The 27,206-nt window shown below is 39.4% G+C and overlaps 1 protein-coding gene across 2 annotated transcripts in view; it reads right to left on the reverse strand.

The window, feature by feature from the left end:
* The window catches only part of CDK15 (cyclin dependent kinase 15), an 80,217-nt gene extending 53,475 nt beyond the window's left edge, over positions 1-26,742 (reverse strand). For both annotated transcript variants that reach the window (XM_081813883.1, XM_081813882.1), the window contains exons 1-7: positions 26,416-26,742; positions 25,544-25,693; positions 25,239-25,333; positions 18,066-18,145; positions 8,530-8,624; positions 7,696-7,758; positions 1,558-1,681 (exon numbers count right to left, since the gene is read on the reverse strand). In XM_081813883.1, coding sequence (XP_081670009.1) covers positions 1,558-1,681; positions 7,696-7,758; positions 8,530-8,624; positions 18,066-18,145; positions 25,239-25,333; positions 25,544-25,693; positions 26,416-26,544 — 736 coding nt within the window. In that variant the 5' untranslated portion in view covers positions 26,545-26,742. The remainder of the gene's footprint in view (positions 1-1,557; positions 1,682-7,695; positions 7,759-8,529; positions 8,625-18,065; positions 18,146-25,238; positions 25,334-25,543; positions 25,694-26,415) is intronic.
* Positions 26,743-27,206: the final 464 nt, after the last annotated feature.

Genomic DNA, 27,206 nt, shown 5'->3' on the forward strand with positions numbered 1-27,206 from the left:
CAAGACACCACAGGGCCACCATACAAGCTCTGACTACTTAGGTTAGACTGTTATATGAGAGAAAGTTAAACTTTTTATATATATATATTTTATTTGTCAGAGAGAAAGAGCACAAGCAGGAGGGAGCAGCAGGCAGAGGGAGAAGCAGGCTCCCCACTGAGCAAGGACCTTGGGATCATGACCTGAGCCGAAGGCAGGTGCCTAACCAACTGAGCCACCCAGGCGTCCCGAGAAAGTTAAGCTTTAACATGTTTACAACCTCCAATTTGGGGTCTTGGTCATAGCAACAGAACTCAATTCACAACTAATATTGTCGCCCTCCATTTTTGCAGTCCAGGAATCCCCAGTTTAGTAAAATACAGAGTGGGGACTGCTAATCCAAATTAATTAGTTTGGTAGGACTTTGGACACATCACTCTTAAGTTTTCTTCTGCAATATCAGAGTACTTTTTTTTTTTTAAGAGGTGGGGAGGGGCAGAGGGAGAGGGAGAAAGAGAATCTTAAGCAGGCTCCATGCCCAGAATGGAGCCCAACATGGGATTTGATCACAGGACCCTGAGATCATGACCCTGAGATGATGACCTGAGTTGAAATCAAGAGTCGGATGCTTAACCAACTGAGCCACCCAGGCGCCCCTATTAGTACTTTTGTCAGTTAGCTACTTATCTCACAGAATCACATGATCTAGAGCTGGGGAAAAACCTCAGTAGATGAGTTCTCTGTTGTGGGGAATTGATAAATGAGTATCTGTTAAATGCTTACTTGTCCAGATGAAAGCTACTATGTCAGAATAAAGTACTGCAGCTACAGTGCAACCACTTGATATCTGCCAAACAGAGAAGAGTGGTTCCTCAGCTCCAATTTTTCAACAAATATTTACTGAGCACCTATGGTGGTGTCCAGCACTAAGGATATAATGATAAGCAAAATGGACTCAGGCTGCCTTCAGAATGCTTATAGTCCAGTGGAAGAGACAAAATCATCACGCAAATATATGTGTGTGTATAATTATAAACTGTGATAAGTGCTAAATGGAAAGATACAGTGATACCCCAGGGAAATCCACATCACTTTGATGGTAATAAAAACTTCAGGTACTCATACAAAGCTCTATTGATAGGTGAGCAGGAGCAAAGGCCCTGGGGCCTCTATTCCAGCAGGAGTCCATCCTATAATCTGGGGTTTACATCTTTATCCTGTCATCATGGGATAACCTGGATCTATGCGGACAGAATTTTTCTATCCACTCACATGTAGGAAAACCTCCTAGGTACAGTTTGCCCTATACATGTCTCTCTATAAAAAATGGCAATGGGGCAGTAGAGGTGCCCAAGTTTTTGGATCTGATTAGACTGGGGCTTGATGGAATTCTAGATGCTACCAATCTCACCCTGTTTCTTGCCTCACACTTCCTATAGGGTAGTTTGACAGCCTCACAAAGCATCATGTGTCACGGGCCTCCACTTTTCAAAGGCCAGGCCCAGTCAATGCTTTAAACATGTGCACACAAAAGCATCATTGTTCATAGCCCAGAAAGAGACTCGAGGGGAGACTTACCAAAATCAGCCAGTTTGAGCTCTCCCAGGTGACTGATGAGTAAGTTCTGAGGTTTCAGGTCCCTGTGAAGAACGTGTTGGTGGTGGATGTACGCCAGGCCCCGCAAAAGTTGAAACATGAAAAGCTGGAAGGAATGAACACCTTATCTAAGCAGATTTGAGCCACTATGTGTTGATTTCTCCTCTAAATCAAAAACAGTCATCTGAAAGAATATAGTAAAAGTCTCTTGAGAGACAAAAAAAAAAAAAGAAAAGATGAAGATTATACATTCGGAGAGGGGAAAAAAAAAAGACAAGAAAAGTCAAGTAAGTAGACCATGTTCTAAACAAAGGGATTCTACCTTTTCCTGACATCTCATTTCTTTGATACTGGAAGGATTACCCTTCCTTAAAAATCTAAAGGGAAACTTTGAAGTTTCCTTTGGAACACTAGTTATTGATTTAGATGTGAAAGATTTAATTTTTTTTCCCACCGATGAACTTGGCATATAAGATCAAAGTTGACCTGGAAATGATATTCTAAGGTTTACAACTGCTTCAGTTTTCCAGGCTCTCTGATATGAAACCCTTTTAAAAACATAACACAAGGAGACCAGACTGGGAAATATATCTTTAGATGGTAGTAGGAAATAAAGGAACCATTATCTTTTTAAAACTACTTTTAAAGTTCAAAGTTGAAAACGAGCTATAGTACAGCCATTTGATTAAGAGGGAAGAGAGACCAAAAAAAAAAAAAAAAAAATCTGAAGAGAATAAGGAATAAATAACAGAAAGAAGAAAGAAGAGGGAAAAATACATTCTAGGCCCAAATTTTTAAATGTTGCATGTGGTTAAGTAAGGCATAGAAACTGAAGACATTAGTAAGTTCTCACCAATGTAGAAGCGGAAGGAAAAAAAGAATGCTTAGGATTCCAATGTCTTTTGCTCTTTTCCAGAGCCACTGGCAATTGAGAATTGAAACACCAACATTAGTGTTTACAAAGACCTCTGCCAACTGAGAACATGTTCTGGCAATTTAGAAGAGAAAAGCCCAGCCCCAGCATTCCTGGAGACACAGACAAAGGAGCCGATGTAGGGACGCCTGGGTGGCTCAGTCGGTTAAGCGTCTGTCTTCAGCTCAGGTCATGATCCCAGGGTCCTGGGATCGAGTCCCGCATCGGGCTCCCTGCTCCGCGGGGAGCCTGCTTCTCCCTCTGCCTCTGCCTCTCTCTCTCTCTCTCTCTCTATCTCTCATGAATAAATAAATAAAATCTTTAAAAAAAAAAAAAAAGTAGCCGATGCAGAGCTGTGCAGAGAGATCCACTTTTGCCTTCAATTAGGAACTTCAGAGATGCTGGGACCTGTACTGGCCTAACAATGACTAGGAGACATTGGAGCCAAGCTGAGGGGCCGCACGGTCTGACCAGAGCAGGAGCCTGGGGGCCGTGTACTTCCATGCAAGTCCCACCTCGGGCTCACAAGCCATTTAAGAATGTGAAAGATTTCTTGCCACTCCTACTTCGGATGTTCACTGGTTCTTTGAGTTTTCCCAGTGCTTTCCCTTCTTGGTGCTTTGCGTACACACACTATCCATTTTACCATTCATCAAACCACGAAGCTACCAAAATGCGAAATTCCTATACCAACATTTAACCTTCCAATCAGCTATAAATACAAATGTTTCTGGAAAGACAATATGAAGAAGCAACTAAAATTGCAGGAAAAAGAGAAGATGCTACATTGTGTGCTTACAGATACGTTTTTCAATGTGAAAATACTAAGGAAGGAGGGAGCACGAGACAATTGAGGGACAGAGACAGAAAGGAGGAAGGGAAAACAACATTTTATTGAACACCTTGCACCTTTTAGAATCCTCAAAGTAACCCCATGAGGGAGATAGGCTTGTTCCCAATTTGCAGATAAGAAAAATAAGGCTCAAGGAAACTTTAAGAACATGTCAAGAAACAGTTGGGGTCAAAACTCAAACTCAGACCTGCCTAACTCCTCTACAACATTCTGAGAAACCAGAGAAAAGAAAATTAAAATGTGACAGGGAAAGGGAGCATCAGCTGGCTGAGTCAGAGACAAGGCTTCTTCGTGGGCCAGCCTGAAATGCCTTTCATGTTGGAGTACAGACTGCTCTCACTAATGAGTCACACCCGCCTCCTACCTCCTCGCTCTTCCGGCCCTTTCCTCCCCGGCTCCATGTGCATGTCCACCAGCATTCATAAATGGTAATGCGCTGCAGTATTAATGTATGGTATTTTATAGCCACGCTTCTTAAAACTGCAGTCTGCCCTGATTAACCTCACCACCCACTCACTCTTGAATCCTTTGCAACCTGGATTCTTCCTTCACACTGGCCCAAGCTTCACTGATAACACAACCCAACCCAATGGTGTTTTCTCAGTCAACAAGCCAAGTAGTGGGTGATTCTCTCCAGCGAGGCTTCCCATACCCCAGGGGTGAGTCCTGTTTCCAACACAGTGAGGCTCTTGGGGACAAAATAATTTCACTGGGCTAGTGCCATCTGGGCCAGCGGGAGCATTTTCACTGCTGCGTCTGCTGTGGGGAACTCATCCCTACCCCCACTGGCTTTGATTGGAAAACTTCTTCCTTTGTGCTTCTCCATACCCCTAAGAAATCCCTCTATTTATTAGTGTAGCTCTCACAAATCCACAAAGTAGTCAAGTATGATTGCAGTCAAGTATGATTTTCAACTGTATTCCTGGTGCCAGTGGCCCTCTCGACCATGGCCTTCCCTGAAACTGTCTCTTCGCTTGACTTCCATGAGAGTGTACTTTTCTGGATCCTCTACAGTCTGAAAAGCTGCTTCCTTTTTGTCTCTTGTGTCCTGTTCCTCTTTCAACCCCTAAAGGCAAAAGTTCTATAATCAGTTCTTTTATCTTTGCGCATTTGCTCTTTTGGTTATCTACTCTCTTGTCTTGAACTACAAACTCCCTGAGTCAATTACCCCCAAGTCTACGTCTCCAGCATATAGCTTCCCCCTGGGCACTAATCTCTCTGATTGTCTGCTGCTCATTTCCCTTTGGATTTCCACCTCAACTAGAAGCTCACCATGTCTAAAACAGGACTCTTCCTCCTCCTCTCCAAATCAACTTCTTCTATTTCTGTTAATAGAGTTATAATTCTTCTGGTCAATCAAGGAGATTATGTTAGAAATCCAAAAGGTGAGGCCTCACCCTAGACTTCCTGAATCAGATGCCCACGTCATTCATCTGCTCATTGAAGTTTGAGAAGCCCTGGGCTAGCCCACATCAATAAACTCCTAACTGGAATCTCCTACTCTTTAATCCATCCCACAGACCACAGTTACATAAATTTCCTTCTGATCATGTCATTCTCTCTCAACTCAAACCCTTTTAATGACCCTATTGTCTAAGAAATAGGGTCCACATCTTAGAAAATAAGGCTCTCACCTACCTACCCAATCTATTTTTCCAGACTTACATACCCCTCATCTCATTAATATATTCTCTCTTTCAGGCCAACAGGACCAGAGATGCAGTATTGGTACTAGTGGGAAAAGACCTTAACCAAGAATCACGGTCAGCAATGTCAAAAGCTGGTTCTATAACCTCAGGCAAAATACTTGTCTTCTCAAACCTTGGATTCCAATTCTGCAAAATAAGGGAGTTAGACCAGCCCAATGTTTTTAAGGCTTTTTTTTTTTTTTCCTGCTGCAACTTACAGTAAGAAATACATACATATCCAGTATTCATACAGAGGTACAAGTACAGTTTCAACTGGACCTAAAGTTGCACAATATAATGCTTATTCTTGCTAGTTGTAATGTACTCTAATATTTTCTATTCTTTTCTCATCTATTCCATTTCATTTTTTAAAATGCTAGTTGCTGGGGCTCCTGGGTGGCTCAGTCATTAAGCATCTGCCTTCGGCTCAGGTCATGATCCCAGGGTCCTGAGATCGAGCCCCGCATTGGGCTCCCTGCTCTGCCGGAAGCCCGCTTCTCCCTCTCCCACTCCCCATGCTTCTGTTCCCTCTCTTGCTGTGTCTCTCTCTGTCAAATAAATAAATACATCTTTTAAAAAAATGCTAGTTGCTAATCACCAAATTATTTCACAACCCAAGAATGGGCCAGAATGTGAAGACGGAAAAACACTGTGGTTCCTCCAACCCTAATGGTCCATGACTCTGGGATCCTCTTCCTTCAACACATCCTATACTGCTCTGCTCTGCTCTTCTGCTTCTCTGCTCTGTACCTTTGCTGAAAACATTCCTTCCTCCTGTGACATCTTCCCCCATTCTAGCCTCTTGAAATGCAATGCATCTTTTAAGGTCTGGCTTCATAAAAGCTCTTAAAATGAGAAGATATCTTTTACTTTTTTGCATATCTACACTAGGTCTTATTTCTCACTTGGTGTTATTCACAAATGTCCCATAATAGTACCGGTGCATATTTCTAAACTCTTGTTTTTGGTTGTAAGACCCTTGACGTTAGGAATCATGTCTTCTATGTCTTTTTATCCTTCTAAGCCTTTAGCACAGTGCCTGGTATGAGAGTCACTCAAGCCTGAAAATGTTCTTTCTCCGTTCTTTCTCCAAGCGGTCATCACCTTAACCAATACCTCTAGTTCCTTGACTCTTCTGCTCTCTCCCGAGCTATCAGCAACCCGTCTTAACTTCCTTCCTTTAGATTAGACTCAGTTTAGAAGCCTGACCATCACTTTAACCGCTCTCTTGACAATCTCCTCAAATCTCTTGCCCAACTGTCTTTTTCTTTCACATGTCTGGCAATCCAGACTGTCTACTTTTTCTATTCCTCTATCTGAATTGCTCAGCACTGCCATTAAAAAGGAAATCCCATGATCATGCAGATAATTTAATGGTTTTTGTTCTCACCAAGAGTCCTCAATACACAACTAGACATTCTTTCTTGGTTTGCCTGGTTAGGTCTCTATCCCATCTCCACTAGCTATTTTAAAATGTTTTCACTCTCCTCAACCCTCAAACCTTCTTTTCCCCCTTGCTTCCAAGACTGGATTAGGTCCCTTTACTATGAGTTCTCATAGTATTTCTAGTTAACATGGCCATAGCCCCTGTCACTTTGCTTCTTACTACCTATTTAAGTCTGTATATCTTACTGGGCTTTGAGCTTATTGAAAATAAGAAACACAACTATTCATTATTGAAACCTCAGAACTTAATATAATACCAAGTACTCAATCATTCTTGAATGAATAAATGAATAAAAGAATATAAGTGTTAATTAAATGAATGAGTACATCATATAGAAATTTCATATAGGTTATACCGAGGACCAATCAAGTAATTAATGCCAATAAAACCATAGGGAATGAAAAGTATGAAATGGAAATGGTTTCTAAAATTTACAGCAGACATAGAATTACAGCGAGTTGAGAGTTTATTATTAGTTCCATTCCAGTGACTGGGAAATGGAACTAGGTCTCATTTATAACAGGATCTGATAGAACAGGCAAACAAGTAACTTAATTTTGACCTAACAAAGGTAGTTCGTTTGCTGATTCTGGTGAGGAACTATAAGTAAAACAGAAACTTTATCACAGACCACAGTAGTCTGCCATGAAGAATGTATTTATTTTATGATGGCTTAGCTTCACTTCTTTCCTTTGAATGCAATTCTTTTTAATTGCTTTGTACTTCTGAAGACACATTTGCATGATGGCAATGACTGACAAGTTTAGGCTGCCTGGAAAATGGCTAGACACTGCTCTATATCTTGAGGGGGACCTTTTTTTCTTTTTAAGGTTTTATTTACTTCTTTTGAGAGAGAGAGAGAGCACATGCGCACACATGATCGGGGGTGGGGGGAAGGGTAGAGGCAGAGGGAGAGAATCTCAAGCAGACTCCCCCGGTGAGTACGGAGCCTGACTTGGGGCTCAATCCCCACAACTGTGAGACCATGACCGGAGTGGAAATCAAGAGTTGGATGCTTAACCAACTGAGCCACCCAGGCACCCCGAGGGGGAACTTTTTTTTTAAACTTTTCTCTAGAATATCAATGATAGGCATCTTCTTCTGATAGGCATCTACCTTATATAGATATCATGGGATTTTGCTTTGCAATGACAGTCTGTTTCAAAATTCTTCTGCTGAGGGCAAGCCAGAGAGGAGTCCTGACTCCCACAGTACTCACCCTGACGTTGTGAGGATGAAGCCCTCCTGGGTGCTGAGACATGTACTGGGCCAGGTCTGTGTGCTACACCAAATGGTGGAGAGAGTGACATTAGCAGAGCTTGAACAGTGTCCTAAAGCAGACCACAGATGTGACTGTCAGAGGTATTACAAACTTCAGAGTTTTTGAGAATAAGTTACAAAAGATACATAACCAGGTTTCCTGAGACCTCACTATTAAGGTCAAACACAGTGTGTCTTTCTAAATGGCTGTCCTAAGAAGGAAGCTTGCTTCTCCTCACAAAAAGATGCTCATTTTAAATGACTGCCAGTGAACACAGTGATACAGGCATTTTTCACTCTCCTTGGGGGCAAGTCAAGTATACATGCCTTAGGATTTCTTTCTGCTAATATTTTGAATGGCTTTTTCCTTTCAAAAATATGAAAGTGAGTTATTATTTAGTAAACTAGGATACAATTTTTAAAAACCTTGTGATTTATGTCTTTATTGTCAATGAAAAAATGTTGGGTTCTGCACGGATGGTGATTAAAAATAGATAAAAAATAAGCACGAAAGTTTTCTTTAGGAGACAGACTCAACGTGCTTATTTAATTATTGCTGGTAAGGCAGGGGGAGGGAGGGTGGTGGGGGGAAGACAGCAAATACAGTGGGTAAAGAAACAGGAGCAAAGAAGGAGTATAAGAACAATAGTCTCTAGTAATCATAATAATGAAAATTTCCATGACACTTTCCACATTGTAATGAAAGTTTTATCATGCCATAAAATATTAACAGATTCATTACATGAGCACCAGGCTTTTCTCTTATGCTTTATAAAATGCTGGGGCAACTCACCATGTATTCAAAAACAAATGTCAGAGTCTCTTTGGTGTGGATTATGTCATGCAGGAGCACAATATTGGCATGTTTCAAACCCTTCAAGAGAGAAGCTAGAAAAATTAAACAAAATGTTAATTCAATCATTGATGATGAAAGTACTGCTTTAAAGATATCAAGCAGTATTTATTTTTAAAACACTTCAAATCACTCGTTCTGGTTTTTTGTTGCTGGGAAAAAACTCTTGTGAAATAATATCTGAAATTACAAAGGACCTTCATGATTTGTCCAATGGCAAGTCATTGCATTTACATAACTTATTTTTCTTACAGGCTAGAGCAGTTGCAAAAAAAAAAAAATATGTTTCCATTTATCTAATCAATTTCATCAAAGCACTCAGAGCACTTTGCAAATGCTTCCCTCTGGGAATCGGGAATCTTATCTCCATTTCAGAGTTACAGGAGAGGAGGCCTGGAGAGATAAAGGCCCTGGGAGGAGCAGGAAATGGAGTGTTCTGCCTTCTAGAGTAGGACTTTGCAACATGTGGCCTTTCTCTAAAATTCAAAAGTGTCACAGAGGGTCAGCAGGGCCCGTGGATGTGATTAGTGGAAGGCAGGGACAAGAGTATGGGATGAAGAACTGTTGGAACATGATGGAGAGGATTTCTTAAAGGGAAAATTGCGAACCTCTGTGGAAAGGAGAAAATGCAAACTTGAAAACAGGACAGAGCCAAACTTGGGGAGCCCAGGGGAGTGTGAGTGAGGAGGTCTAAGGACTGTCTCTTGCATCTTTAATAACAGATTATTATTAGGTCACTAAAGGCAGTCTTAAAAGGGAGAAGTCACTGCAAAAGGCCAGTGAGTGGCTGGGAAGGAGTCTGAAAGGCTGTCATTGGGGGCTTCAGGGATAGGAAGACCCTCTAGCTTCACAAGGGTGGAGACCAGAAAAGGCATAATAAGGAGATGGTGAGTCTCAGCTCAGGACACCCCTGCATGAGTGAATAGTGTCCTTAAGACTTACAGGAAAGGGAAAGTTAAGTGTAAGCCTTCAAATCCGTGTTCTGCACGGCATGCTTGCGTGTCATGAAGCTCCTACACCAACTCTTTCCCAGAATTCCATAAGATCAAAACCAAACTCAAATACTACCTTCAAATTTTGGAACAAATTACTTCTTTCAGGAATCTTGCTCTGTTGTAAGGATCCTCTGTTGTTTTGCCCTCCTGATAGCCATTATTCTTTCTAGTGGGGACACTTAGTCCATGCTATTCGGGTGGGGCCGACCCCACCCTTACCTGAATCTGAGTGTGTCACCCAGGCCTGGCCCATCGGAGCACAGCACTCTCAGCCCCAGCGATGGGTTCAGAGACCAGGCACAAACCCTATTTTGTCGATTTCACCAGAAGCTGCTCTGGCCAGATTACCAACACCTGGTGAGAGTCTGTCTGGGACTAAAACTCAGGCAGAGAAAAACAGTGCTGAGGATGGAGAGGCATGGATTCCTGGTGACATCATCCACGCCCTGCTAGCCCATAGTTATCCGAACTATCGGCCTAGTGAATTTCCTTCTTTACGTACCATCAGTTTGAGCTGGGAACCTCAAGTCATCAAAGGAGCCCTATTATACCCGCTAACCTTTCTTTGCTCTGATGACTAATATTCTAACTTTACTTTTTGCCCCCTGAATCCTTATGAGCTAAATTTATTATCCCACTTTTACAAACATGTTGCTTTGTAAGTGTAGTGAACAGTTTCATAGGCATCTGTTTAATGTCCGGGGCCCAGACCAAAGGCTCCATGGGAATAGAGGGAGTGACTTTCCCTCTCTTTTGGATGCCACCGTACCACCTAGCACAACACTCAGCCAAGAGTAAGCACTTAATTTGTCAAATATATTTATGGAATGTCTTCACAGAGAACTGACTGTGGAGCCAGAGGCCCTAATGGGAATCCTGGCCCTGTCGCTTTCTATCCCAGCAAGCTCAGGAGAGTATCTCAACCCCAGTCTCAATTCACTCCTACTGAAAAAGAGATAAGGCCTTTTCTGACTTGACTTCACAGGGTTGATATGAGGATGGAATCAGATGTTATGCGTGGAACCCTTGGAAAAATGGAAAGCATCACATGGTTGCAAATTAGAATTAATACCCCAGGCATCAGCTTCTTGCCCCTCCCTTTTACCTTGAACTCCAGTAAACCCCCATTCCCAGGTTAATATCTTTAAATTTTGTTTATGTTATGTTCCTGCTAGAGTTTTCAGCACCTTCCATATTTATAACAATGACTCTGACCATCAGTTGAGAATGCTGACTTTTGGGTATATTTTTATTTACGAATTATGTTCATTTTCTCTCCCTGTACACACACACACACACACACACACACACACACACACACGCATGCGTTCAGGCATTACAAAGCATGCACCAAAACTAGATTTTAACAGATATGGTAAAGCTGCAATTGCTAAGAATATTGTCAAGATATTTTATTTATAATACAATTTTATTCTTACTTAAGTTTGATATTACTAAAACTCATGATGCTCATTTTTTTTCTTTTAAAAATTTATTTATTTATATTGGGGGGAGGGGCAGAGGGAGAGAGAGAGAATCTCAAGCAGACACCCCGCTCAGCATGTAGCCCGAAGTGGGGCTCGATCTCACCACCCTGAAATCATGACCTGAGCCAAAACCAAGAGTCAGATGCTTAACTGACTGAGCCACCCAGGCGCCCCTTGTGATGCTTATTTTCTAAAATCATGGTGGCATGTTTTCTTAATCATGATGGCTTCATACTCTCATTTGCTAAAAAGCTCAAGGAACAATACCTACTTAGGATGAGGCTCACTGCTAACAGTGGGTATAAATATTTTATATAGTTTTCTTGGTAATTTCTATTTTATAGGGGTAGAAAAAGTGTCAGTTTTACAATCTGTATTGTGCACTTATATCTATATTATTAGTCTTATTTTCAATTCACAATTTCTTTGCAGAAATCTTTTTACACTCCTCTCAACTCTTTTTCTCACACCCTTATCCAATTCAGCCAATCTGTTGGCAATACATTCCAAACATGTGCAAAATCCCCCCTTCTTGCCAACTCTCTGCTACCATCCCGGGCCAAGCCATTCTCCTATCTTGACTGAATCAGTGCACATCCCTTCTAGCTAGTCTCTCCCTGCCTCCTCCTTCCCTTCCTGCAGTCTGTTGTGCACAGAACTGCCAGCCGCTGTGGTCCTTCTCAGATGGAAATCTCTCTTGGTTCCAAACTCTCCAGTGGTCTCTCATCTCACTCAGAGTAAGACCCAAAGGACTCACAATGGCCTGTCCAGCCCACATTACCTCCTTGCCCTCATCAGCTCACACTCCTGTCCTTGCTCACCTGGCTCTAGCTGTTCTTTGGACACTTCCAAACACATTTCCTCCCTGAGTCTTACACTTGTCCTTGTCTCTGCTTATAACCCCTTTATCTCATTCCCTGCATGTTTTCTCCCTCGCTTCCTATAGGTCTCTGCTCAAACCACACACATAAAGTCTGAGCTTCCATGACCCTTTTCAATGAAATAGCAGCCTCCTCACCCATGACTTACACTAATGATCCTCTGTCTCTGTGCCCTGCTTTTATCCTTCTCCATAGCACTTACCACTTATTACCCCTAACCTATTATATGTTTATTTGTTAATATTCTATCTCCACCCTTAAGCAGAGACTTCTGTCTTTTTTGCTTATTGCTATATCTCTAGTGATATAGAATATTATATAGTGTCACTAATCACCTAGTATTTCTATACCTATAATTGGTTGGCATAGGGTGTTTCTGTGAGAGACACTTTCTTTTCGTTGTCTTCCTCATTACATTATAAATGTTGTGAGTGTTATTGCCATGTCTACCCGACTGCATTTTTAGCACTCCAGAACTACTGAAATACTTATATGGACACTGTGACTTTTGGTGAGTAATAATAGGCAATTTACATGAAAGAGTAGATGATGCTTAAAGCATTTATCTCATGGTATTGATATATTGTCCGGTCTATCTACCAAAGGGATCTAAAGTGCTTACAGCCTCAGATGTGCAGGTCTCAAACCCAAGACGAAAAGGTCTTTCTTCTCGTTTCAAGGCTGCCTCATGCACTTCACAGTAAGATATGGTGTGTTCTGCAGGCTAACAAGCTGAAGGATACAAAAGCTGACTGAGAAGGGGAAAGATCCTAAAATCAGAACATTCTGATTCCTGTAAAATTATTGTTTTTTAATTCACATATTCTAAGTATACCTATCTTTGTTTTTCTTCAAAGAAAAGACACACTGGGGCGCCTGGGTGGCTCAGTTGGTTAAGCGACTGCCTTCGGCTCAGGTCATGATCCTGGAGTCCCGGGATCGAGTCCCGCATCGGGCTCCCTACTCAGCGGGGAGTCTGCTTCTCCCTCTGACCCTCCCCCCTCTCATGCTCTCTCTATCTCATTCTCTCTCTCAAATAAATAAATAAAATCTTAAAAAAAAAAAGTTTACAAAAAAAAAAAAAAAGACACACAGATAAATTGGGGAGTCTTTAAAGCTCCAGACAAGTGGAATCACAATGGAATTTCTTTGAGTGCTTCCAAAATACTTTGGTGATCATGGCAATGATGATGATGATGATGATACCTCATTGAGCATTTACCACATGCCAGGCATTGTTGTAGGGATTCTGCATATATTAACTTGGTATGGGAACACTCAGAAAGCCAAAGAGAAAATCTGAAGAAAACAACTTAATCCCAAAGATCAGATCACAGCTGAACATTATTCATTTTATTTTATTAAAGATTTTATTTATTTATTTGACAGAGAGAGACACAGTGAGAGAGGGAGCACAAGCAGGGGGAGTGGGAGAGGGAGAAGCAGGCTTCCCAAGGAGCAGGGAGCCTGATGCGGGGCTCCATCCCAGGATCCTGGGATCATGACCTGAGGTGAAGGCAGATGCTTAATGACTGAGCCACCCAGGCACCCCTATTCAGTTCATTTTAAAAATGCAAAGTATTTCTTTCTTTATTTTAAATGTCCAAACATAGTAGGACCAACTGGTTGAACATTAAATGGCATTTAGTTTGATTCTCATATATGTAAGATATTTAATAATTTTAAAAATTATTTTCATCTTGCAGTGATATGAGAATATTTAGTTTCTTGGTTTTGTTAAATTTCATTGGGGTTTTGGCTTAGTAAAGTTTTAGGAAAACTGGTGCTTTCCAAGTGCAATGGGTCATGACGTTTTATTGTTACTCTACTGTTTTCTGTTTTAGTTTATGTAAAAGATGACGATGACAAGGAAGAGCAAGGTTGGCACTCAAAGTCCTACGGCACAGCTCCATGTAGTGAATGGCTGGCTGGCTGTAAGCTTTTGAAGGTCTGGACTGTCCCCGTCCCTGTCTCTGTATCTCTAGCAGCTAGTGTAGTCCTGGCATGTGGTGCTCAGTAAGTGCTTGTAAATTAGTGCAGACCAAACTGTTGTAATTGAGTTTATGTAGGAGTTAATAATGGAGTCAATTTCCACCCCCAACCGCCACTGGACATTGAATTAAAAAGAGTGTGGTTCCTGATGTTACATTTCTTCTGGCCTGGGTGTCATAAATCAAGTAAATGAGTCAAGTTATTCATTCCAAGAAAAGAAATCTAGATAATGTTAAATGCTAAGACAAATGTTAGATGAGTAGTCATCTGATTTCTTTGCAATTGTCATCTGATCCCATATCATCATCCTGACATCATTTTGTTTTATAAAAATGTAACTATGCATATGAAAATATGCTATGTCTATGATGTGATTTGATTGTATTCAATGGAGGACTTCTTGTCAACCAGGACCCCCCAGTCTATTTGTAGTAACAGGCAAGTCAGCGTTCTTATCGTATCCTCTACCTCATTGTATGATCTTGGGGAGGTTCCTTAGTCTATTTTTGGTTCAGTTTTCTCATGTATGGACTGGGAATAATTACTTTGTAATGTTTTCTATTAGAGAATGATCTTAAAAGATCCTCAGCTAAAACTGTTTCTAATTTAAACACTGCAATTACTGGTGCTATAAAGTACAGGATAGAATCAGAATTGACAAACATACAATATTATTTCCTTTAAAATATTTCTTCTGCATTTTGCTTAACATTTACACAAAATGTATCATAAAAACAGATTTCTATTTTTATTTTTACTTTTGCTAGAGGACAAATGCTTGAGTTATGGATTTCTAAATTTATCATAATAAAGTAGGATGAGAGCAAAATGGATTCTAATACCTAACTATTCTGATTACTAGTTTTGAGGCCTCAGACAAGTTACTTAACCTCCTGAAGCTCAGATTCCTTCATCCGCACCACAAAAATAACATGCTTTACCTCCTAGAGTTGATGTGTTTTTAAAAAAAAAAAAGATAATGAGGGGGGAGGGGGAGAAAAGATTATGTCATATGCCTAGTCTTCAAAAAAATTTAATTATATGATTGCTTCCTAAACAAATGATGTTGAGGGTCTGAAAGTCCTGGGTTTGAACCAAAAGTCTATTTTTTTTGAAAGATATTTAAAATAATGCACGTTATTAAGATAAGGTAATGATACACAGTTTTGTAAAACTAGGGAATGTGTTCTTATATAAAAGCTTAAAATATTCACCTGTTCAAATGAAAGTATTTTCTCCTAGTTGTAAAACTAAACAGTTAAAATATAATTCTAGAGCCAATTAGGGAAGATCTTTTTCAGGTTGTTATGAAGGCAGCTAATCTTTTTAATTAGCAAAGGAATGAGGGCAGGGAACGTGTCTATTTTGTGCACTACTATGTATCCAGCAGCCATCCGAGTGCCTAGCCATAGTAGGTGCTCAATAAATATTTGTAGAATATCTGTAGAATATTCATAGAGAGTGTACAGATTTTTGAATCGGAGAGATTTGGTTTGAATCGTGGCTATCCTTTGGAATAATGATAGCATCTATCTCCAAAGGTTGTTAAAAGGATTGAAAGAGGTAACACATGAGAGGTATCTGGCATATATATTAAGATACGTTTCCCTTAGTGTTGTTCCTACTGTTGCTAATTTCATCATATTACATGTTAAGATCAAATAGTTCTCCAAATGACCAGATTAATGAACCACCATATGTATTCTACTTACATATAGAGAGACCATCCATGTGGTAAAATCCTACTCAGTAATTCTTTGGCTGATATCCCATCAGAGCAGCCGAACTGTTCAGGAAAAGTAATTCCTGCTTCAAGGCTTTTCTTAAAAAAATCTGCATTACTTGTTCAGTGTTTCTGCATGTGGCTTTCGGTTGCCTTTTTAGCTAGTGACCCTGGATTTTAACTAATGAACTCCAGCTGTTCTTATTTTGCCTTCCATCCCTTCTCATTTAACCTCCTGTCTCCCTAGTCTCACATCCTTAAAGTTCTTACAGGAAAAATGGGACAGTGCCAAAGTTTTCAAATGAGGCCTCATCTCCTCTTGAGGGGAGAGGGCTTCTTTAACAAGGGCTCCCAGCTTTTTCAGTGATGGAAAAAGAAACATTCGTTGTTGGAAAGTGGATGCCTAACAACCTCCAATGTGTCAAAAATCCTCTTGTGGTTTTTAATATTATACAAGCAAAGCGTTCACGTAAGGTAAGTCCATAAAACAAACCCAGGAAGTCCACAGTTGAATACTGAATGTAATTGCAAACACCTGGGAGGGAGAGGCAATCCTCAGTAAATATGCAATAAAAGAAACATCTACCATACAGAACAATACAGATCCAGCTTTTCTGAACCATGCTGAGAGCCATCTGTTAGCAAAACTGGCAAAAATTTTTTATTGCTAAGTCAAATGTCAACCTGAAAAACTTGGCTGTGGGCAAAAATCTGAGTGTGGCAGGTCTGAAGTAATAGGCAAACTCGAATGCACAAAGGCAACACCATGAAAATGCAGTGAAGCTGGGCCAGAGACTCTCCCATTATACTGGTGACCTGGGGATTTCTATTATGTTCAGAAATACTGTTCAACCTATCCACACATCTCTTTCTAAATCTGATCATACGTTCATGGGGACCACTAATAAGTACATTAGTAAATGCAGCTTCCATTATATTAAACACTTAAAATCTTGCTTTCCTCCAGAATGCACCTGATCCTACCAGGATGAATCCCCACCTAACCTGACAGCCATTTGGCCCCTCTACTCAAATTCAAAATGACATATTTCCCAGGGGCTATAAAAGACTTTTGAAAATGGCATCAAATTCAGTTATAAACTCATTTTCTAAATTGCTTTTTCCATGCCTCTTTGCATAACCCATCCTTCCAAGCTTGGTTCAAAATCTACTGACTCCATTAAGCACACTGAGACTCACTGGTTCTCATCTTAGTTTGCATCTTTTTTTTTTTTAACCTCCATTTTAACACTTGTAACTTGAATCATCTGCTCTGTTAAAACTGAAAATAATACAGAGCAAAGATCAGGGCTTTTTCTTCTCATCCTTAACAAGGCCCAGCAAGATGCTGCGCGTATAGTATGTGTTCCATAAAGAGGGGAAGATAAAGTAGTTAAAAAGGGAAGAAAATAAAAGGGAAGCGACATTTGTTTGTTTTTGCTAAAATGGATAGCAATCCTATCATTTTATTTTAAATAGCTCATGTAAAAGGTTAATAAATTGTATTTTTGATGATTTGTTTTTACTATATTGCCTTCTTGATTTTTTTTTTAAACGTGGGGCTTGAATGAAAGACCCTGAGATTAAGACCCAAGCCAAAATCAAGAGTCAGATGCTTAGCCGACTGAGCCACCCAGGTAGGTGCGCCCTTCTTGATTTTTATATTATAAATTATTAGTTATCCTGATAGTGAACAAGACATCATTAAAGGAAAGAAACAAGAATGGAATAATAATAGCCAATATTTGTTGAACTCTGAAAATGCGATACGTGCTTTAGATACATATTCTCATACCAACTCAGTAGAAGAGGTACTATGATCCTCTTTCTGCAATAAATGGGGTCTAAAACAGGTAACCTAGTCTACTCACGGTCACACCATAGTAATTGGTAGATTTAGGATTCAAACCCGAGTCCATCTGATAACAGATGCCTCACCTACTTACTATAGTGCCCAGGGTACAGAGAACATACAGAGACGACACTAAAAAGTCATGCCTTCCCAAAGAGTTCCTTAAATGCTATCTAAACAACTTATGATTTCCAGGTAAATTACTTACTGAGAATTTGTGTGGGTGTGTTATTTTTTCTCTTCTATATGGATTTGTCTGGGGTAGCCTTAGCACTTTAGCATGGGACCAAACACATAGAGGGCATTTAGTGAATACACATCGAGTTCATAGTCTTGGGCAACTAATATAATAGTTTTGAATCTTAATTTCCTCAAGAATAAATAATAAAATGATAGTATAAATATACTCTGAAAACCGTTAGGAAGAATACAGTTGCAATTATAATATTACTTCTAGAAATATCAAAAGCCAGATGCCGAATGGATAGACTCAATGTATTTTTTTACCAAATTGAGGGCTTGTAAAACAGATCTCTTTGTTCTTACCTTCCCGAATAGCTGTAAATGGGACTCCTTCCTCTGCATTCATGCTGATGACTTTTAGAGCCACTAGTTGTCCATTTATCCTAGAAGAGTCGGGATGGGGGGGGCACACATTTATTGAGATGGTTCACAGCAGTTCATAGCAGCAGTTTATGCTAAGGACAGTGTAACAAAGTGTAACCAAAGCAGCTTTTCCTTCCAAATATATTCCAGCATATGAATCCACAATGTTCTCAAAATAAACAGTTTTAAAAAGTCATATGTATGTATATCAAAATATTTTCTTTCTTTTTACCAAAGTGATAAAACACTGCAAAGCACAGAACCCTGCCCCTCCCCCCACCAAATCCAGCCTCATAATATTTCGATGTATCTTGTCTTTTCATTTCCATTTGTGCACTTTAAGCCATCCTTATTTTCCATCTGAATTGTTGTCGTGACCTCCTAACAGTTTCCCTACTCTCATGTCTGTTCCCCTACTGTCTTCTCTCAACAGAGTAGCCCAGGGCACCCTTTCTAAGGGAAAGTCAGAACAAATCACTTCTCTGCTCAAAACCCACTGTTAATCTTCACCTTTCACTCTGAATGAAAGCCAAATTCTTACAACCATCTCCTAGGTGCCCCCTGATCTGCCCAGCCCTACTATTATCTCTCTCTCTTTATCTCCTCCTGCTCTCCCCTTATTCATCATTTGGTTCACCCATGTAAGTGAAGTTCTGGAGCACCGAGATTTTCATACGAAGATAAATATATTATTTTTCTTAAAGATTTCATTTATTTATTTGAGAGAGAGCGAGAGAGAGCACAGAAAGAGAGCGAGAAGCAGACTCCCCATCGAGCAGGGAGCCTGTTGTGGGGCTGGAACCCAGGACCCTGGGATCATGACCAGAGCCGAAGGCAGAAGCCCAACTGACTGAGCCACTCAGGCACCCCTAAATACGTTATTTTTAATACAGTGGGATTCATATCATGTTATTAGTAACCTGCTTTTCCTCCATCTAATTTTTCTTTTATTCATTCTTTTTTTTTTTTAAGATTTTAATTATTTATTTGATAGAGAGAGACAGTGAGACAGGGAACACAAGCAGGGGGCATGGGAGAGGGAGAAGCAGGCTTCCCGCTGAGCAGGGAGCCCGTTGCGGGGCTCGATCCCAGGACCCTGGGATCATGACCTGAGCGGAAGGAAGATGCTTAACAACTGAGCCACCCAGGCCTCCCTCTTTTACTCATTCTTGTACTGTGTGATATTTAATAATGAGATAATATTTCATCACATAAATATACTACAGTGTGTTTATGCTTAGCCACCTCCAAATGCTTTTACATTGTTTCTTTGGGCCATTATAAAAATACAGTCACGGTCATGTTTATAGTGCTATCTTTTCACACAGCCCCTATTCTTTTCTTAGGGTAGAGTTGGAATTGATAAGTCAGGGTATGCTGTGCACAAGTTTTTATTGTTTTGAACGCATGTTCCCAAATTATGCCACAGAATGTTCACACCACTGACTGGCCATTCCAGAACTTTCTTGCCAACACTGGGCAGGCTTTTTGTTTTCTTGTGTTTCTTCATTTTTTAGAGCAGTTTTAGATTTACAGAAAAATTGGGAAGATCATACAGAGAGCTCTCATATACCCCTCAACCAGTTTCTTCCATTGTTAATATATTAGTATGATACATTTGTTATAATTAATGAACCAATATGGATACATTATTATTAACTAAAGCTTATAGTTTATTGAGAATTCTTTAGTTTTTTGCAGTAAAATTGTATTATTTATTATGGGTTGCGTTATACATTGGTAAAGTTTGGGGGTAGCGCAACATGATAATACACAGGAAAAGCCATAAAAGTACCAGACCCAGGAATTTTTCCCAATAGACTTATTTAATAATGATTTTTAAAATTCCAAATGCATGTAAGATATTCTCTACTATGATATAATAGAACAAAGTAGAAATAGCTGAAATGATCAACATTAGAACAATTTAAAAATGTGTGGTACATCAATATGATAGAATACTTTGAATTCATGACAAAAGCTTAAATCCAGAGACATGTAGAAATTAGAAAATATTCATGATAAAATGAACAATAGAATACAAAATAGCAAGCATACCATGTTTGTGACTTTAAATAATTTGTGTGAATGTGCAATCGCTGTGCTAGAGTGATGGATTATAGAGGATTTTTAAGTTTAAAAAATGTATTTGCTGTTACATATTCCTTTTTTTTCCTTTTCTACAGCATTTATAAGTTTGTTATGGTTTTCCAATTTGATTTCAAAATGCTTTCTTTTTATCTCTTTTAAAGTAGATATCACAGTAGATATGTATACATTTAAGAAATCAATTTATCTTGGTCTTTTTTTTTTTTTGAAATTGAGATGTAATCGACATACAGCATTTGGAGGTTAAAGGTGTACAATGTGTCGCTTTGATACATTTATATATTATCAGGATTTCTTTAGTTTTTACCCAATGTCCTTTCTCCGTTTCAGGATCCCATCAAAGATACCACATTACATATAGTTGTCATGTCTCTTTAGGCTCCTCTTGGCTATGACAGCGTCCCAGACTTTCCTTGTTTTTGATGACCTTGACAGTTTTTGAGGAATACTGGTAAAGAATTTTGTAGGATACCTCTCTATGGGAACATTTCTAATTTTTTTTTATGATTAGACTGCGGTTATGGTTTTTGAGAAGGTAAAGTGCCATTTCATCACATCATATTAAGGGTGCAGACTATTGTCAGAATTTACGACTTTTGATATTGGCCTTACTCACCAGCTGAGGTAGTGTCTGTCAGGTTTATTCACTGTGATTATTCTTCCCCTACTCCCTTTCCACAGTGTACTTTTGGAAGAATGTTACCATGAGTAACCCACACTTAAGGTGTGGGGATTTATGCTCCACCCTCTTCAGTTATTTACATAAATTATTTGAAATTCTTTTGCACAGGAAATTTGTCTCTTCTCTCTCATTTATTAATTTACTGAGCCATTTATTCATAGCAGTGTAGACTCAGATATTTATTTTACACTTTGGGTTATAATTCAATATTAGTTTATTTTGTTACTCAAATTTTCCAACTTTATCCTTTGGGAGCCCTTTCAATTGGCTCCTGTGTCCCTTTGACATAGCCCCATAAATATGGGGTTTGTTTTTTGCCTATTTAATTTGCAAAAAAAAGGATTTTTTTTTTTGCCTATTTAATTTGCCTAAAAAGGATTATCACATTTTAATTTCTATTTCTTTAACTAATTGTGGACCTGAATTTTGTTAAGTTTTTTGGTCTTTTCTGTTCTTTTGTGATTTGCCTACTTGCCTACCTTTTCATTGAAATGTTTTGTGTATACTTTTTACCAATTTATTTTGTCTACTTTCACATGTCTTTAAAATTTTGAACTTTAAAATTTTTATGAAGTTCAGTATTTTCCAAAATGTTTTACTCAGAGCATACCTCTGTGACATTCTCCTCATCCCCAAAACAGTTTTTTGGTCAAATATGTTTAGAAAATGCTTTATGCTTTAAAAATTTTCTTTATCTTTCTTAGACAGTCATGGTATACATTAACATTTTAAAGATGCTGAGAGCACTTATAATAAAGAATCACATTTTTACTTTTGTTTTAGGGTTCCCTGCAATGATTTGACAATGGTAAGTGTTTCAATGAACATCTAGTAAGATCTCTCAGAACTAGGGCTCCTTAGAACATACATGTGTAGATGGGGCACCATGGACGCTTCTAATCTTCTCCTAAGGGTTCTGACTTCAGTATTATGTATAGACAAATCTTTCCAGCCCAAAGGTTAGATAGAATTCCTTTACCTATTCTTCCAGTTCTTTTTTTTTTTTTTTAAGATTTTTATTTATTTATTTGTCAGAGAGAGAGCACAAGCAGGGGGAGCAGCAGAGGGAGAGGGAGAAGTAGGCTCCTCACTGAGCAAGGAGCCCGATGCGGGGCTCGATCCCAGGACCATGGGATCATGACCTGAGCGGAAGGCAGACGCTTAACGACTGAGCCACCCAGGTGTCCCTATTCTTCTAGTTCTTATCTTTTCTTTTTCATTTACCTCTTTAATCTACTAGGAATTCATATTGTGTATTTACTTTTTCCAAGTTGCTAATGATCATCCCAGCTTCATTATTGGACTATCTTCTTTTCCCTGATGATTTGACAGGTTACCATGATTATATATATATTAGATCTTACTAATACTTGGGTTTGTGACTATTCTGGACTTAAAAAAATCATATTTCTTTGATCTGTCTTTTCTTGTACTACGCTACACTACACTATTTCTATACTACACTATTTCTTATATTACACTATTTCCTTGATCTGATTTTTTCTTATACTACACTTTCCTTATACTACACTAGTATTGTAGCTTTTCAACACATTTATAGTATAATAAAACTTGAAATTAAAGAATCATTGACATCTTTGCACTATTAGATTTTCTAACCCAAATATTCTGTACTTACAATGGTCTCTGGAATAATCCACCAGACCTTATACACCTAATCTACTGCAACTGCAGCTCTTCTACCCTCCCCTCCAATGTCCGGCCTATTCTTGCCTCAGGGAGTTGTTACTTGCTACTCCCTCTGCATGAGGCTCTCTCCCACCGCTCACGCACAGGGCTCGCGCCTCACCTTTGTCAGAGTCTGTGTTCAAGTGTTCCCTTCTCAGCCCGCTATTTAAAATAGTCCTACCACCCCACCCTGGCGCTCTTATCCCACTTCACTGGTTTATTTATTGATTTATTCTTAAGATTTTATTTATTTATTTGACAGAGAGAGACACAGTGAGAGAGGAAACACAAGCAGGGGGAGTGGGAGAGGGAGAAGCAGGCTCCCCACTGAGCAGGGAGCTCGATGCGGGGCTCGATCCCAGGACCCTGGGATCATGACCTGAGCCGAAGGCAGACGCTTAACGACTGAGCCACCCAGGTGCCCCTGTTTTATTTTTTTCCCAAGCATTTTTTCACTCTTTGACAGAATCAGTCTTTCATTAATTTGTTTATTGCCTATCTTACCCTTACTAGTATGTACACTCCATAAGAGTAGAGAATTTTGTCTCCTTTGTTCTCCAGTGACTCTCTATTGGCTGAAATAGTGCCTGGCACATAGTAGGTGCTTAATAAATATTAGTAGAATGAATGAATGCCCATCTGGCTATTTCTCAGGTCTAATGTCCCTTAGTAAATCTTTGCCCATTTTTTGATACTAATGATTTTTGTTGTTGATATTGTAAGAGTCACTTCCCTTACTATATTTTCTATTAAATGGTTATTGCTAATACATAAGATGACTTTTGATAAGTGTATTTTAATGTTGTAACTGATCACCTTACTGTTCTAGCTTACTGCTTCTACTGGTTTCTTAGATGATTCCCTTCCCTCCCTCAGAGGAGGCAATTCTGTAATCCACAAAAATTATATCAGTCTCTTTTTGTCATTGCATTGACTAGGATTTTTATGGTAATCTTTAACAGTAAAGGATAATGAGCATTCTCACCCTATCTCTAACTTAACGGGATGTCTCTAGTATTTAACAAAAAAAGTATGTGAATTGATGATTTGAAATATTCTACATCATGAGGAATTATCATTCTATTCCTATTTTGCTCAGAGTTTTTAAAAACTAGTAACTGATATTGAATTTATTTGGCATCTATCTCTATGACATTTTTAAACTTATTTTTAAATGATAAATGTAATGCCTTTGTGGTAAGGAATAAAGTAAAGAGTTTGAGTAATCTCTCTTTCCCCACCACAGTTTCAACCACTAGAAATAACTATTTTTCATAATCTTGTGCGTTTTTCCAGACTCCTCTATGCATATATAAACTTACACATGCATGGTACATCGGAATTTTTTTTTCAATGAGAATATAGGGTATATATTATTCTAAACTTGCTTTTGTCTTTTAAAATAGTGGACATCTTTTCATATCAGTACGTCTACCTCTTACTTTAGATGGCTGCACACTATTTCACTGCATGGTGATTATTTAGCCAGTCCTCCATTAGTGAGGTGACCAGGTTTTTACTTTTTCTATTACAAATCTTGCTGCAATGAATATACTTGTACCTACATTTCTATGCACTTAAACAAGTATTTCTTTTTTGTTTTTAAGATTTTGTTTATTTATTTGAGAGAGTGAGAGGGAGAAGCAGACTCCCCGCTGAGCAAAGAGCCCAACAGGGGGCTCGATCCCAGGACCCTAAGATCATGACCTGAGCTGAAGGCAGACGCTTAACTGACTGAGCCACCCAGGCACCCCTAAACAAATATTTCTAATGTATTTTTTATCCTATTACTCAGGTGAGTCCTTTGAAGGAAATATTTTATATTCTTAGTTCCTAAGATAGTTTGTGGAATTCAATTAAATAATATATTTAAAATGATAGTTCCCTAAAATCCTGTTTCACCATGTAAAAATAATAACATGATTACTAGGATAAATAATAAATAGCCTTGCAGTATTTATATTACATTTTTAAAATGAACACTTAACCACTGTTGAGCCATTATTTTTCTCCACTGGAGTAACATAAATTAAAGAAATCAAACCTCCAACTGTCCCATCTTGACTAAAGCAATGAAATTCACATTTGTTTAACAACTTCATTAGCCAAAATGGGCCCTTGCCTTCTGGATTAGCATTATTTTTATTCTCCAGCCATTTTGTATATTTTTCAAGTATACAAACCCCAGGGCTAATCATTTTTTGCATATATCATGCTTTGTAGAAACCAACTTCAGTTTCCTCTAAGAAGGTAAAACAAGAATGAAGGAGCAAACTCAAGTTTGTCATTGCAAACCTCTGTCGTCGTGTTTTAGGGAGAGATATGAAAAACCCTTTAGAGACTGCACTTGTGAACAGCAGTACTTGTTCCTTGGGTTCGTAGTAGAAAGATTCTACTTCGAATTGAATAAAAGAGAGGAAAAGCTGATAAACATTTCAGTGGGCTGATTTTAATCAGGGCAAGAGAAGTTCGTTTTTCTTGCAAGGCTCTTTAAATCATTGCGTCTCTCCCTGTTGACTATGGTGTCTTGCACTGGTCACGAACTTCTGCCCTGTGTCCCCCAGCTCTATAATTTCGAATCAGAGGAGTGAGATCCTCATCTGCAGAATCTCTCCCAGTTATGAGTCACTCACCTGCTAATCCCCTTGTAAACTGTAGCATAAGAACCTTCACCCAGCTTCTCCAAGTTCAAGTAAGATGAGGCTGCCCCAAAAGGGAGGCTCTTCCTCTGCTTGAGCAGAATGGGGAGGGGCGAGAGGTGGGAGAGAAAGAAAGAGCACTTTTTTTTAAGGTTGACTTTTTCCCCCCAGAGAAATTAGACAGCATTGCCAGAGTATACTTGGAAAGGCCCTCTCCATAACTGCCCTAAAGGGAGGGCCAACCTCCCTAGACAAGCACATATTACATTTTTCTTCACCCACATCAGATGTTCACTCACCCACTGAAAACCCTGCCTCAGATCTTCTTCCTGAAAAGAATCACTGTTACTCTGTGGCCTTTTACTCTTGAACTTCTGGGCACGGACAGCCTGAAGTCCCCTGGGGTGAAATGAAGTCATGGAACATGATGCTTCTTTTAGGTCTGTCAGCTAGAGAAAAAGGAAAGTACAGGAATAAAATATATGCAAAGTCAAGACTCAGTGGCTGGCAGAAACTATTTTTTTCTTCATTTGTCTGATTGTCACTCTTCAGATGTTTTCTAAGCCTCCTACACCCCAAAAAGCAAGTCCTTTCCTGAAAGCCATATCCTTAAAAAAGACATGATGATATCAACTGCAGAAAATCTACATTCTTTCTTCACTTAAAAATATGTCCTAAACACTTCGGGTAGCCTAAATCTCTTTGATGGATGGTTTCCAATTTTTCTCTGTTTAACTCAGCCTTTTTTTTTTTTTCTCATGTCCTCTTAATTTATCTTTTTTGGGGAATGATTTTCTCATATGTCATTGCTAACAATCACAAGCTAATCATCAAGATTTTGAATCCATAGCATACCAATACTGCAGCTTGCTTTCATGAGGCTCAGCTCTGTCATTTAGTACTTCGGAGATTACAAGAGAATAACTCTTTCTCAACTTTAAGTCAACTGAGTGTTGTGCAGCCCAAAGCACACGATTGTTTTTCCCTTTTGGTTTACAAGAACATCCACAAATTTGATAACAACAGCCATAAATTCTCTGTGACTTTAATAGGATTTTCCTTTTATTGGTTTAGACCTACCGCAGAAAAATCCGACCCTGCTTCAGAAAGGGAGTCTCTGAACTCCTTAGTTTATCAACAGAGGAAGATGTTCCTCCTGCGAGACAAATACCTCGGTCGCAGCCTCCGCCGGCTCGGGCTCAGGCACTGTCCTCTGGCAGCTGTGTGCATCGTCTCCCTCCCAACAGCGATGGCAGCGCCATCCAGGCTGGAGAGTCTTCGTACACAGCTCTTGACCCATAATCTTCTAGGTTCAAGGAGAAAACCCGCACTTGAACCTCTCCCCTCTGCCTCTCCTGTTCTCGTTCGCAACCTTTCTGCCAGAGGTCAGCAGGGATCGAGCTTTCGTATGACTCACATGAGGGCTCTGAGTGGAGCAGCCTCATGACTTCAGCAGTTTTTCCTGATCAGTGCGAGAAATCACATCAGAAAGGTGGCCGCCTGCATTCTTCTGTGCACAACTGAAAACAGGACAGCTGATTTTGGCTGGAATCAATTTTGGCACAAAGTTCTTCTTCCAGACGCAAGTTAGTGCTCTTACTGTACACAGCTTTGATGAATTTCCATTGCTTATCCGTGTGTAAATGATCATGATATTTATTAGGCTTCCCAGGCGCTAAAGTGGACGGCTTGAGGAGTATTTTCTCCCTGCCTTTCATCTGGAAGCATTTTGCTTCTCAGACTTTAAATTTGCAAGCTAGCCAACTTTTAGTAAAGAAACCACAGAATCATAGAATAGGAAGATGCCTTCAAGCAATAGTGTACGGTATCTAATAGTCCCAGAGGGGTAGTCATTCATTCATTGATTCAAAAACGATCTAGTGAGCACCAGTGTTATTTTTACCATACAGGTAATGATGTTACCCAATGGTGAGGAGAGGAGAGTTTGCCTGAAATATCTTC

The sequence above is a fragment of the Leptonychotes weddellii genome, chromosome 3 (genome assembly GCF_054177405.1).
Source record: "Leptonychotes weddellii isolate Sample4059 chromosome 3, ASM5417740v2, whole genome shotgun sequence".
NCBI lineage: Eukaryota > Metazoa > Chordata > Mammalia > Carnivora > Phocidae > Leptonychotes > Leptonychotes weddellii.